This window comes from Alligator mississippiensis, chromosome 1, assembly GCF_030867095.1.
Source record: "Alligator mississippiensis isolate rAllMis1 chromosome 1, rAllMis1, whole genome shotgun sequence".
Lineage (NCBI taxonomy): Eukaryota > Metazoa > Chordata > Crocodylia > Alligatoridae > Alligator > Alligator mississippiensis.
Genome location: NC_081824.1, coordinates 258,769,022 through 258,784,316, shown reverse-complemented (window position 1 = coordinate 258,784,316; position 15,295 = coordinate 258,769,022). Strand labels below are relative to the sequence as shown.

Sequence of the window (15,295 nt, the reverse complement as noted above, 5' to 3'; positions counted from 1 at the left end):
TGGGCTTTTTCCCTTGCTTCCACCCTAGCACCAGGTGAGCCCGAGTAACCCCACGGCCACTTGACTTTAAGTAACCCCAAGCCTCAGTTCCTCAGCTAGCTTCTCTCTAGTCTACTGGTTCTAGTCCTGGTTCCAGCAACTTTCACTCCCTACACTTTAACTCTCTCTCTCTCATCTTAACCTTCCCCAAAGTATCCCAGGTACTCCAAGCACACAGATACACACACCGTACCATCCAAGTTAGGAACTTACCTGTGTGTATGTGTAGGTGGGTTGTATGTGTGAACTGGTGAGTGTGTGTGTATATATATATATATATATATATGTCATTGTGTACATGATATACAAATTAGTAATCCATGTATGCGTACTGAGTGTGTGGGAATTGACAATTGATTTTTGTCTAACTGTTGGGGTGTATAGTGTATGTGCTTGAATTGGTGATAGGTATGCATGTGCCTAGACTGGTAATTTTGGATGTGTATGTGCCTGAGTTGGTAGCGTGTGTGTGCACGCCTGGTGGGGGTGTATGCACCTAGAGTATGTGTATGCGCCTAGTGTGTGTATGCACCTAATTGATTTTTGAGTGTGTGCATGTGCAATTGTACACCACGCCCTCCTGTCTAACAGCGCAATATTGAGATCCTGAGCGTTGACCTGACCCCACAGGGCAACAATGCATAAATCCTGATTTTTACATGCCTAAGTACCTCTTCAGGTGCTTAAATTCCTTTGTGAATTGAGCCCTAAACCCTTCTAAAGCTTGGGGACTTTTAAAACTGAAAATGCATATGGTTTTGCATTAACCTTGCAGTTTACAGGGCTCCAAATCATGCAGTTGTCCCTTAACTGCTAGGAATAAGCAAATCAAGTCATTCCTTTCCTCTGTGTGCTTGATGTTGGTCTGGAGAAAGTTCGATAGTAAGATGATTCTTCTTATTTTTGTCCTGCTGATGTTAAAAATTAAAAAAAGAGCTAGGAAAGTCACTAGCTATGGTGCAAGAGAGAGTAGGCAACAAAGTGACTTGCCTGAACTGGCATTTATTATTGTATCACTGTGTCTCAGACCACAATATGTCCCAAATTAAGCCATATCATCCCATCCATGGTGGAGAGCTGAGGGAAGTAACATTGCCAAACTGCTGCTAAATTTAAACATGTGAATGGGAATCAGTGAGTTTCCAGTTGTGTTTTCCCCTGACACTACACTGGATCCACTCCTCTTCTATGCTGGGTCTCCTACAATGCCAAGAGTGGCTATGATTTCAGCAGAAAGGGGTAAGGCATCCATCTTGATACTGGCCCTTGTGAAATCCACACAAATGAGCAATAACTTAGATGAGTTATTTAGCAAGCATAATAGTTGGTGTTCAGTGACTCGCCTAAGATACGCAGCCATTGAATAGACTGGGTCTTGTGGGATATGCCCACAATTGCAAACTTAAACATGAGAAATGCTGTCTGCCTTAGCAACACCCATTGCGAGCTTTGCTGGCAACAATGCAAAATGTTGCCAGCTTTGACTAATTAAATCTTCCTCTGGTTTATTTTGAGTGATCCTGCTCCCAATGAAATCAAAGGTAATATTTCTTTTGAGTCCATATTCCTTGGATCAGGTTTTTCTGTGGCATAGTGGTCACTACCAAGTGAGAATGTTATCAGTACCTGATGAAGTTGCTTCATTAACTAACCATAGTGTATTGAACTTGTACTACTTTCCCCTGCTGTGCAGAATTAGGGAAACAGAAGCTATCACTTAAACTTCTCAAAGCTATACATAGTCCAGGGCTATTAAGAAAGGGTATAAACCTGCCTCACAAGATAAAAAATATAGTATATTTGTATATCCAGTGAGCATGTTACATTATATTGGGAGTATTTGGTTGTCTCAAAAATACAGATAAACTTTGTTTATGACATGTTGATTTCTTCACCGACCAAGTAAACATAGATGTGAAACTAGCAAGACTCCTGCCAAATGTGGGATGCAGATGTCTAGCTAACCACAGGTTGCATATTCAGCTTGGTTCTCACATGCAAAAATGTAACAGTTTCTCACCCATGTGTGGATACAGAGGGGGTACAGTAGTGCAAATGCACCCCCATCCTGCCCGTTTGGACTGCGCTGCATAGTGGTAGCCTCTGGGGACTTTTTCAAAATTCCCGAAGTACATAAGAATCCTCCCTTCCCCCCATGCTCGAAGGTACTCTCTCTCCTCTTCCTTTGCCCCCCTCCCCACCTGCTGCTTCTGCTCTCCTAACTATCTGGGGTGGGACCAGGGGAAGCTTCAAAGCCACTTCTGCCCTCTCCAGCTGGGCAGAGTGGGGACTAGACTCAACTGGGAACAGTGACAGTGGCAGCCGCCGTGATGGATGGGGATTGGTTTCCCCACCCTGCCTAGTCCCCCAAGAGCAGTCATGGGGAGAGAGAACCACCCCACACACTGCTGCTGCCACTGTGCTCAGCTGAGCCCAGCCTCTGCATAGCCTGGCTGGAGGAGACAGGAGAGGCTTTGAAGCTTTCCCTTCACCCAGGACAGAGAAGAAAGCAGTAGTGGCAGATGGGGGAGAAAGGAGGGGAGAGGGTGAGTCTATGAGCACAGAAGGGAAGGGAGGGGGGTTTCTTAAATGTTTTGGGGACTTTAAAAGGCTCTGGCAGCAGGGTCTGCCCAAAGTGGTGGTTGGAGAGAACAAGGCTGGGAACAGGCAATGCATCTCCCCCTTCCCCCCATACAGCCAACACAGTTAAATCCTCCATCCAGCCCTGTACTCACCCCAAATCCTGTATTCACAGTTTGGAGAGAATTTGCAAGGGATTAAGATAAGAAACAGCTATGAAGAGTCAGGAAAAAATCAGAAGTGACAAGTAAGGCTCCCGGTTCATAGAATTTTCACATTCAAAATTCTTAGAAAGCCGTAGTAATTTAATAGTGTGCTCTGTATTGCATTAAAACAATGAGCACAGCAGTTTCAAATGAAATCACTGAGGTGGAATCATTTGTATAATTATATCTCTAGCTCTGAGTTGCTATCATGATTTAACTGCATTTGCAAATGCTGGTATTTTTCAGATGAAAGGAATAGGAACCCTAAACCAGGAAGTTACATAGTTGTGATTCTAATTTCAGCCTTGGAGGAGGGCCCACATTTACTGAATATTGTCATATGAATAGCAGCCTAGGACTTTTTTGCCTAAGCCTCTAAGGTGACATCAAGATCTCCAGTTCTTCTTGATAGAGATTCTGCTGTACTTGAGGGTCTGAAGGCAGCACATAGCCCAATGCATGCCAACCATTCACCAAGTTGGCTAACAAGCCACAGCTGAGTAGAAAATAACGTACAGCTGCAAGAGATGGTAAGTTTTCAGCCTCTGATTAGATAATTTGCCTCCTCAAAGAGGCAGATGAAACGCAGAAAGCCTATGTAATTTATACAATGTAAAGGGAAAGCTCTTATGATTATGGTAAAGACTGATAGGGAAAGAATATGATGGAAATATAGGATAGTAACTTTATGCCTGGTTTATCATACCACGGCTGAGACTGAATCTAGATATGAATCATTGTGAAGATGAGTACAAATCCACCTTCCTACATTACTAGAATCTAGGTCTGCACAGTGTAAGTTTACTTTCTTGGGTTAATTTTGAGACAAAGGTAAATATAAAGGAGAAAAAAAAAACTGGAGAAAGACAGGATCCAGGAGCAGTTAGATCAACTTGATCTCTAGTTAATGATGGAGCTGGTTAGTTCTCCACGTTCTCTGGCAGACAAGGTTCTTTGGTTAAATGTGGTATCTTTTATTAGACCAACTAAATAGTTGGAAAAATTGTTGCAAGCTTTCAGGCACAAACAGCCTTCTTTAGGCATAGGCATAGGGAGAGTCTGCTGTTGTTTTGTGGTATCCTGGATGGAATAGAAGCCAATATGCAAAATGTATGGCACTGGGGATCAGAGGCCATGGGAGACAATAGGTGTGAAACAGGTAGATGTAGGGAGAGAGGGAAATGTTGACCTGGTGATAGAATGTAGCAGGTAAAATGTAGAGCGGTTACTTGGGATTATGGGATGACGACAGACAGGTTATAATATGCCATAAATACAATGTCTATATTTAGTCCATGATTTTTTGTATCCAGTAGATTAATTAAATGAAGTTCTTAGGCTTGTCTACAAAAGGTGTTTTGTAAATTCCCTTTAAGGATTAGAACTGAAAGACTGGAGAGAGAGTAGTTTTCTTGTGAGAAATGTGCACCCACGGGTAATTGGGTATTTTTGCCTTTGATAGATTTTCGGTGTCTGTTCATTGTGGTACACAGTTGTTGTTTGGTTTCTCCTACATATTTTCCATCAAGGCATTTAGTGCACTGGATGAGATATATTACATTTCTGGAGGTGCAGGTGTAAGATCCAGGAATGCTGATGGCTCTGTTGTGGGGTGTAGTAATAGTGGGGGTGGTGGAGATCTGTTGGCAGGTTTTACATTTCTTGTCCCGGCATGATCTGGATCCATTTTGTGTGCTTTGGGCAATAAGCTTTGGGCACAATTCTCTTTGGTATAGAGTGGTGACGCCCAACCTCTGGCCTGTGGGTTGAATCTGGCCTGTGGGGCTCTACACAGATATAGAAATTTAGCAGTGGGGCAATGGGCTGCCTTAGTTCCCAAAATACCAAATTTCCAAACCCATAGGAAGCCCCACAGGCCAGATGACTGGACTTTGTTTTCTGGGAATTCATCCAGAGAGAAATCGTCTCAAGTCTGGAAACAGGATATTGAGACAACAGCCTATTGACTCTATATGCTTTTTTTTTTTCTTTCTTTTTTTAAAGAAAAGTCATTTAAGCCAGACGGTTATGCCCAAATAAAGACTTGGTTAGCTTAAGAATAATCATTTTGTTTCATTCTAACACAAACTATTTTAGAAGTATTAACATCCTTGGGGAAGTTCCTCAGCTGGTGTAAGCTAGCTTTATTGACTTCAAGCAATGTGGCACGCCACGCTATGCTGCACACACCAAGTAAGAATGTAGATTTTCATTCACACGAGTCTGTGTTGTGTGTGCGCGTTTTGTTGAGCAAAAAAGTTTTAACTGACACTTTCTGTGCTCTGGGATCAACATGGAAAACAACCTGAGAGAGAGAAAAGATTAAACAGTTTTGAGCTTTCAATCTATAGAGAGTGGGTAACCTGAAATTTTCCTTTTCCTTTGACGTACAGTATGATTGGTAAGAACAGGTATTGCTATCTATTTTACTTATAGTCTGTCCTTTCTGTTCATAACTTTCCTACTTCACTTACTGGCACAAAAATTTAACTCTAAAATTGCCTGCTGGCCTTTAGAACTGTTCAAAGCAAGGCTTATCTCACTTCATGCACGGTGAGTACTCACATTAACTTCAGTGGAGATAATCATAGTACACAGAAAATCAGACATCAAAGCTTTTTCAAGATCAAAGCCTTACTGCACACTACCAACTGGTTTGGTACAGAAACATCCCACACCATGAATTCAGAGCCACACACACTAAGGACAGAATTTGCACTTAAACTGGTATAAGTGATCAGAAACCGTTCAAATCTGTAACAAAACACAAGTTCAGCACATACAAACCATGCTCAAAATGGCTGAAACCAATTTAAGATAAACCTGTATGGATGTAATATCAGATTTAGCTGATTTGGGTTAAATTGGATTGTTGAGCTTCTGTCCCAGATCCCCTCTAGATTAATTTAACTCACAGTCCTCCAGCATCCCAGGATGCTTTGTACCTCCCCCACAAATCTCCCTCGCAGGATATACAGGCTAGCCTTGGCCCAAGCTGTCTGCTCCACCCAAACATGGAGATGTGTTCTAGCATCCCCTGGCTTCTGGCCTGGGTGACTGCAGACATGTGGCTGCATTTCTAGAATCACAAGTGAATGTCTGTTCACTTGCTTGTCGGTTCAATCTACCCAACTTAGACTAACTGGCAAAGACTGAATTGATTCAACCTTGGGCTTTTTTGAGCAGTTACTACACTGTACAACATTAGCTTATAGCTTCACGACAATTGGAGAACGAGCCGCTTTCCTCACATCTCTTTTCACAGCATTCATCTGACTGGCAGATCTCCTTCAGTCATGCTTACAATAGAGGCACAAGGTACGTGTAAATTAAAATAACCTGAATCTCAAGGAATAGAAGACAATGGGCACATCTACACATGCCCCCTACAACGCAGTTGTTCCTGTGCTGTCATTTAGTACTTGCTTTAGGAAGTACTAAATGATGGCACAACAACAGACATTATAGCACCATTCCAGCACCGTTCTGGTTACTTTTAGCAGCTACATCGCTGTAGCAATGCTATGGCAATGTAGTGTCAGCATCACAGTTTGTGCCTGCTGAAGTTATATCGCTGTAGCATGTTGGTACAGTGACATAGTGTCATGTGTAGTTGTGCCCAATATGTATCAAAAGTGACTTGCAAGGAAAAATAAATTGAAGGGAGGTTTCCTGCCTCCCCAGTTCTTTTTTTTGGAAATCACACTCAGCATATCCGTTTTTTTCCAATGTGCCCCACAGACAACTGAGTAAGTAACAGCCCCTGCATTGTGTATATGGCTAGTTTCATTTTAGCTGACAATAGTAATAAGAAGCAAGAATTAAATGGGTAGGATTTTGCTAAGTTGTGGTTTGTTTGTTTTTTTGGCTACTTTGGAAACTAAATTGTTTCCTTTTTTGTCATTCTTACTGGAAAATGGAAGCTGAAAGATAACGGCACTGATAGTTATGGTAGTGGTTGAGTTGCTGCTTAGGAGGCAGTTTTGAGTTGTCTTTTGGGCTGTTGCATAGAGTCTTGTTTACTTTGTATAAACCACAACTAGACTGGCTATTTGAAAAAAGATCTAATATTTTTTATAAAAATTAAACATTTGTTCATATTAAAGGAAAAGAAAGCAGGTTGTTTTAAAATATAAGCCTGTTTATGGAGCTTCATGGATGTTTAGCTTGTATTTTAAAGAAGCTTTCTTTGTCATAAGTAAATGAACTGTTAATAACTGGATAACAATAGGCATTAGGACTGTGCGAGGCTTTGGCCTGTGCTTCGGATCTGGAGAAGCTTCTGACACTTCATCATCTGAAGCAGCATGTACGGGTCGAAGCGCTGGCTTCGTTAGGCTTTCCGAAGCAGTTCGGAAAAGCTTTGGAGCCGCTTTGGAAATCCAGCTATAGGGTATAATGGGGAATCAATGAAATATCTATAACTGTGTTGTTTTTTGTCTGATTTGGATGAGATTTGCAGGGTTGGTAGCTTATGTTGAGAACATGAAGCCTGTCAAGTTTCAAGAAGAGTGGTGCAGGAATTCAGTGGAAACTGCACCCCAAATTCTTGAAAGAAAACTCGTGTCATGTCTACGTGTTAACACCACAGGGGGGTGAACACTACAGGGATGGTAGTCCCTGGTGAGGCCACAAAGTCTGCCAGGTTTCAAGAAGATCGGTGTAAGGGTTTGGGGGGAACTGCACCTCAAGCTGCTGACAGGCAAAACTCGTGACATAGACGACCCTGTGTGTGTTAACGCACAGCAGGGTGAAAGCTGCAGGGATGGTAGCCTCTGCTGCAGCCATGAAGCCTGCCAGCTATCAAGGAGATCGGTGCAGGGGTTCTGGGTTCTGGGGCCCTGCACCTTTAGCTGCTGGCAGAAAAAACTTGTGACATGGGTGCTTGTGCAACTGTCTATCTGGTGGGGAGGAGCACTACTGCAGGCCTGGCGGCTAGGCTACTGTGTTACCAGTTACCAATTAATCATGATTCACTCAGGAACCAGCTCAATACACAGTTGCTAGCTAATGTAACCAGTTAATTAGCAACAAGTAACACCTACAAAACCAGAGACTAAGAAGAGGAAAGAATCAATACATACAATCAACTGCCCCAAGACAGACACAGTCAGTTGCACAAGCACCCATGACACGAGTTTTGTCTGTCAGCAACTAGGGGTGCAGGGCCCCAGAACCCAGAACCCCTGCACCAATCTCCTCAACAGCTGGCAGGCTTTGTGGCCGCAGCAGGGGCTACCATCCCTGCAGCTGTCAGCCTGTTGCACCTTAACACACACAGTGTCACCCATGTCACGAGTTTTGCCTGTCAGCAGGTTGAGGTGCAGTTCCCCCTAAACCCCTGCACTGATCTTTTTGAAACTTGGCATGCCTCATGGCCTCATCAGGGGCTATCACCCCTGCACTTTTCACCCCAATGTGGTGTAACACATAGACATGACATGAGTTCTGCTTTCAAGAATTTGGGGTACGGTTTCCCCCAAACCCCTGGACCGATCTTCTTGAAACTTGGCAGTCTTCATGCCCTTAGCAGAGGCAGGCTACCACTTCTGCAAGTTTCATCCAAATCAGACAAACAACAACAAAGCTATAGATATTTCATTGATTCCCCATTATACCCAATGACCAGATCTCTGAGGCGGCTCCGAAGCTTTGGCTGGATCAAAGTGGGAACCCAGTCCGGAGCTCCAGCTCGGATCCAAAGCTGGATCAAATAGCAGCCTACTCACACAGGCCTAGTAGTCATATGTCTTTTTTTCATTTTTCTTTTTCTTTTCTTTCTCTTTTTTTAACATTTCTGACCTCCATAAGTAAGAGTTTTAGAAAGCTATCCAAAGGGATTGTTTCAGATGAAGGCTTAATAAGAAAATAACAGCACAGCCTATGGCAGCTAGGTTGTATACGCATAGGCATAACTGATGCTGACAGCTACATCCTCAGCTGCACATTGCACCTTTCAGCAGAGCAGAGAATACAGCACTAGCAAGGAGCAGGTTAGAGATTCTTGATTCTCTTGCAGCTTCTGTGCCAACCTTAGGGGTTTAGAACAACCTACAACTGCTTTACACTGTGCCACCTGGCTACAGTGTCCAGGTGACTCTCTCCCACCTGCAGATGGTAGGGGGAGGTGTAGTAATCTTTCTTGAAGCTGAACAAGAAGAAAAATTTCTACACCTCCCTGCTTGCCATCTGACACCACCAGGGAAGGAATCCTGCCTGATCTGCACAACAAAGAGCACCTCACAAAGACACTCTCATGGACCCAGAGGGACAGACGTTCATCTTCAGCTTCCTCTGTGCAAAAATGAAGTTTATTTCCTACCTATGGGGACTTTTTACCATCTTTAATTTTCCCTGAGCCTGATGAAGGGCGTGTGAGCCCAAAAGCTTGCAGAAAAAGACAATTTTTTGTGATTTTGTAAGCTAATATTGTTACTTGCTTTACAGTAGCATTTAGAAACCACAGCCAGGTGTTGTGGCTTTGTTATGCTAAAGTAAAGGCCTTTTAAGTAAAGTAGCTCATGGAGCTACTGTGGTTAAGGTACGCCAATTTCTGTAGCCAACCGTATATTAGAGAGTGATATGGTTAAAAGAACATCTGGCTGTCTTTGACTCTCCAGCCCAAAAGACCAGGTAGCCAGTTACAGCTAAGTAGAAATCGAGAGCAGGGTTGAATGATTGCTCTAGAGTTGTAGCAAGACGCATAGCCGCTGTGTCTCCTATTATGCGAAGTGCTGAACTTATATTTACTGAAAACAAATTACACCCCTGTATCTGCTCTCAAAGGTTTTGACAGTGATCAAGCGATGTAATTTCTTTCCAGAATTCTGCCACTTCATAACACAGGAAGTCCTAGAGTAAAAATTTAATTAGATAAGCAGCATGTTTTTCCTTAACATGCCTCCTTATGGCGCAGTATTGCTGCATGTGAACAGCAGTTCTTAAATAGCAGAACTTAAATGTAGCAGATTTTTGTCATGGTGTCAACTGAATGCAAGAACCTCAGAGAGGAATCCTACAGACATTTAGGGAGTTAAGTGTTCTCCTCATCCATCCTTTTGGCAGCCAGAAGGATTACTTGTGTAAATAATATCACGCATGTGCATTTCCAAGCTTCTGTCCTTAGAAGGAACTCAAATTAACTTAAGTTTCATGCCAAAACTCATGCTGCATAATTAAGTAAGGTCTCAAGGGGGGGGGGGGGACCCTTATGGATGTATTAATGAATGTTTACATAGTAAAGCTTTGAGTTTGTAAGCTCAGTATCTTCTGCCACTTGCCTATGTCAGCACATTTTTATCTTTTTGTCCTCTTTCTATAATACTGGCCAGCCAAAATGGGTTGTGGGGTTGTCTACAAAAAGAGTTGCACTAGTCTAACTTAACGGCTAGAGACAAACATTAGACATAACTTGTATAAGTGATGAGAAACCAGTTCAATTTTTGTAACGCAACAGAAATTCTGTGCACAGAAACTGCTTTCAAAATGGCCTAAAGCAGTTTAAGATAATCCTGAATAGATGTAGTATCAGACTTAACTGATTTAGGTTAAATAGGTTTATTGAATTTCTGTCTTAGATACACGTTAACTCAGAGTCCCTCAGCACCCCAGGATGCTTTGCACCTTCCCCACAAACCACTTCTTGCAGGGTGGGATAGACTTGGCCCAAGCTATCTGTTCCAGCCGAGCAGGGAGCCCTGCTCAAGGGTCCCCAGGGCTTCTGGCCTGGGTGGTTGAAGGCATCTGGCTGCATTCAAGGAATCACAAGTGAAAGTCTGTTCACTTGCTTATTGGTTCAGTCTATGGACCAAAAATGAAACCTTTTAAACTTTTCTTTACAATGTCATTTTAATTAAAAAAAAAAAAATGTTTGATTCAAAGAGAGATTTTCATCCCCAATGAACTCCAGATGAGGCATATCAGGACTTGTGTCCTGCATTGCAGACTCATTCCTAATCCCAAAGATCTGAACAATATGCTACAATATGCACAAACACTTTGCAATGCTTTGTTTATTGATGAAATATTATATTAATAGCACAAGCCCACCTTCTATTATATTAATGTAGTATTAATTTATTGAGCACCCTTTGGAACCACAGGTTGTTTCAGTACACATTACTCACTCTTGCTGTCATAAAAATAGATCAGCAATTAATACAGGATTGATCACACATAGATTCATATCCTGTAATGAAGTTCATAAAAGCTGATGTCTGCAACTTTGCAAACTAGTTGGTTTGCACATGAGTGCAGGCTTTTACCCACAGGAAGCTCATTCTGTCATTGGAGCTTAGTTAAAATAAATGTCAGATTCAGCTGAACTTCTCTCTGTGTAAGGACATTTTCCCCCAGCAGCCAAAAAGTTAAGTGAAGCAGTGTTTGATGTGTATTGTTTAACATAGCTGAAAATCCTAATAGGGGGCATGTGGTACACCATTTTTTCCACAAAAATTATTTATCTTTTTTTATTTTATTTGTCCTTCCACACTTTTATTTATTTATTTATTTTTAGGGTGTACTTGGGGTAATAATTACCTGTCTGCAGGAGCTGGGATAAAATAAAATATCTAACTATTATAAGACTTGACAATACTGCAAATGATGACCTCAAATACTCTAAATACCCCAAAGGTAGAACTTAAATACTTCAAGTTAATGGGTTGGTTTAGTTTTTTTGTAGAAATTTTAAAGAAAAAAAACAATTTTCTTATTGACACATTGGCTCTGAAAAAGTTGTCCAGCTTTGATCAACTGCTTTAGTTGCATATTTACATATGCATATTTATATGCTTTAGTTGCATATTTTCTTGCAATACAAATTGTTTATATCTCTTGTACACTGTTGCCATATGACCTAATAGAATAAATGAAATATTATTTTGAAACAAATCATTAGGGGTAATTACTACTTAGTACTAATTATGTTGGACTTGATACAACACAAACAAGGAAACATTTTGATCTAGAAAAATAAGACCCTTCAGCCAGTACTATGTAGTACTGACATTATGCAAACCCTACTTTCCAACAAAGGTTCAATTGTAACACTGCTTTCCCAGCCCATCCCAGAGAGAACTTCCAGCCATAAGCACCGCTGCAAATCTAGTGCAGTTGTTTGAATAGGATTCAGGTTTTCTGTTTAATGTAAGTTCTCATTCTATTCCTACATTAGAAACATTTTGAAGTTAATCTATTAAGTCTTCATAATTTTCAGTTACTGCTATTACTGTGCCATGAATAGGAATATGCTTATGAAGTTCTATGCCATTACACAGCCCATGTCATGGTACTCCCACAGTTGCTTATCTTCAGTTGTTGCACAGATCTGACCTCACATTCTATTGGGCTCTTATTATGACTAGTCTCTCAAGAAAAACAAACCCACTTTTGATTGAATGCTGAGATACAATACTTCCAAAAAACATGACCTGAGAATGTTACAAGAAATGGGATGATGATTAAGTTGCATGCAATTTTTTAACTGAGTCAATACTGATCCTTTTGACCCATCATGGAATTAAAAATGCTGTTCCACTAACGGGGCCTTCACAGGTGGCAAAACTAAGCTTCTGAGTACTGTTCATAAGAATCAGTCCCAGTGTCCTTTCATAATACAATTTTGTGTACTACAGTCCCATCTCACTTTCTGTCTGATATGTTGTTCCATTCTTCTTGCAGAATGGGCAATTAGTCTTAATTTTGATAGATCAGTTTAGCCATATATGCAATCCATTCGTGTTTTATTAAAAAAATCTTTCTTTTAAAAAATTGCAACATTTAGTTTAGAAAATGTGTAAGTTGGAAGTAGAAGAGTTATAGTTGACCAGAAATCTGAAAATAAGAAATGCAGCCATTATAGGAGGAGGAGGAAGGGAAAATGCTTTTGAACTATACATGAACTGTTTTTAAGTTTTCTCAGTCAGTTCTTTAAAATGTACTTGCATGTCTTGCCCTGCAATGATAGAAATTTTCTTGTATTGTGATTTAAATAAAAACAACTCATTAACATGTTAAAACCAGTCAGCTCCCCTAAAACCTACTTGTTAATCTCTATTATTCAAATAAATATTGTTTGATCAGTAACACAGTACAATTTGCAGCAACTTGCTCATAAAGTATTTCGTAAGGCACAGTAGCTGTAACATTAAATTATCGCATTAGGAAGGTGTGAGCAAATGTGGATGTTGGAAAAAGACAGGGATTGTTTTGAAAAGATCTCTTGAAGTATAAATCTAGGGTGAGTTGACACCAACCCACAGTAAAATCTTTCTTGTGTGAACATTGAGTGGCTGATGAAACTGGTTGACTGATAAAACTGGTGTTTAGCATGCTATACAGAACTAGAATGGGATTTCGTTCTGTGGTCCCAGGTACATTTCTGAGGAAGCTCCCCCCACCCCCGGAAAATCTGGCCCCAGGGTGATTTTGAATGCTTCAAGGCAGTGCCATAAGATGAGCAATGGTCTTTTGTAGTAGCAAAAAGCAAAGAAAATGACAGTCCTGGGCACAACATGTTTAAATAAACTATTCCATCAAAATAATCACAGGATAGTGGCTATGAAGAGCCTAATTCCTCTTTATAGTCAGGAATTCTTGCAAAAAATAACACTTCAGTCACGATGCCAGTGAAAGCAAGAAACTGACTGAGGAATTAGGAAGCATGGTGTTTTTTGGCTAGGGATAGACATTACACATAAACCAGCTTAAGTGATCAGAAGCTGGTTTAAACCTGTAACGGAACAGACATTCAGTCCACATAAACCAGTTTCAAAATGGCTGAAACTCTCAAGGAAGACCAGGGACGTCATCCTCGTACTTGACTCCTCGCTAAGACTGAGCTGGAATACTGCATCCAGTTTTGGGCCCCCCACTTCAGGAGGGGTGTGGATAAGCTTGAGAGAGTCCAAAGGAGAGCCATGCGCATAATCAAAGGCCAAGAGAGCAAGCCTTATGAAGGGCTGTGGGACATAGGACTCTTCAGCCTAAAGAAGAGAAGGCTGGGGGGAGGAGGGGCGAGGCGGGGAGCTTGGTGGCAGCCTATAAGTGTATAAGGTGTGTGCACCAGGATCTGGGAGAACAGATGTTCACCAGGAGTCCCCAAGGGATAACAAGGTCTAACACCACAAATTTCTGGAAGGTCGATTTAGACTGGACATAAGGAAAAACTTCTACTAGTCTGAGTGTCCAGGGTCTGGAACAGGCTCGCCACAGAGGTGGTGCAAGCACCTACTCTGCACTCATGCAAAAAGTGATTGGATGCTTATCTTGCTGGGATCATTTGACCCCAGCAGACTTCCTGCCTATGACAGGGGGGCTGCACTCGATGATTTTGTGAGGTCCCTTCTAGCCCCTAATGTCTATGAAATCTATGAAACTGGTTTGTGATAAACCCGGTTGAATGTAGTATCAGACTTAACTGATTTGGCTCAAAACAGTCCTCATTTATGCAATGTCTGTCCCAGACTGGTTCTTGGTTTAACTTAAACCAGAGTCATCCAGTATCCCAGCTCTCTGCTCCAGTGGAGCAGGGCTGGTCCCACCCCTCTGCTCCCTAGCCAAGTAGGGACAGGCAGGGGAGGGGGTCTGGGCTGGGAGGAGTTTAATTCCCCCATCCCTGTCCCACTGGCAGGGACCCAAGCTGGGTCTGTCAGGCACTCCCTGCATCACTGCTGCAGTGGTGGGTTGCCATGGCCCCAGAGGCAGAGGGGGCAGGGAGGGGGTTATTTCCCCCCCCCCCCACTGCTCCCAGGGGACCAGACCCAAATCTGACCACCACCACTGCTGCTCACTCCCTGCTTGGGGAAAGCAGTGGAATAAGCCCCCTCCTGGGAATGTCTGTGCTGTTACAAATTGGTTCAACCTAGGCAGGTTAGACTAACCTGCAAAGGTTGAATCAATTCAGGCTCTGGCTTTTTGAATGTCTCTCCCTAGCCTTTATGCCTAGCAAATTGTAGCCTAACTTGGGTAAGAAGTATGATATCTATTGCCTTCAGTTCATTTGCATAGCTGAACTACCCCCATTCTGGGTCAATGAAAAGTCATAAATTCTGCTTTAATCATGTCCACTTTTTGGGCAAAAAAATGGCCATCTTAAGAGAGAAATTCTGCTTCACCCTTCTTGCAGCTGTGTGGAAGTAATGCTGGTTATACAAGACTTCTTATAGGGTGTTAATTGTTTTTTAATGAAGCTCTTAATGAAGGATCAGTAAGAAAGTGTATTCCATCCCCCCCCACCCGCCCCCCCACATACCTATTCGGCTCTGACAGTATGTTTTTAATCTGTCTACTCTTGATTTATTTCACTCTAAAATAACTTAATGGGAAATGGGGCCCAGTATCTGACACAGAAAGAAACAACAATGGCTGCATGAAATTTTAAAAGAAAAATGACTGAGTGATAGTTTGTCACAGGAGAAAAATGGACAGAAGAATTTCATTGTTAGGTCAGTCTTATTGAAAAGTAAAGA

General features: G+C 41.9%; 1 protein-coding gene across 2 annotated transcripts in view; it reads left to right on the top strand.

Annotated features, from left to right (window-relative positions):
- Positions 1-3,030: 3,030 nt before the first annotated feature.
- The window catches only part of LOC102573277 (tyrosine-protein phosphatase non-receptor type substrate 1), a 31,590-nt gene continuing 19,325 nt past the window's right edge, over positions 3,031-15,295 (top strand). The window contains exon 1 of one of the 2 annotated variants that reach the window (XM_019476041.2): positions 3,031-3,355. In XM_019476041.2, the coding sequence (XP_019331586.1) occupies positions 3,353-3,355 (3 nt within the window). In that variant the 5' untranslated portion in view covers positions 3,031-3,352. Of the gene's footprint in view, positions 3,356-3,409; positions 3,621-15,295 lie in introns of those variants that run through there. The other variant, XM_059720542.1, reaches the window with a different exon arrangement.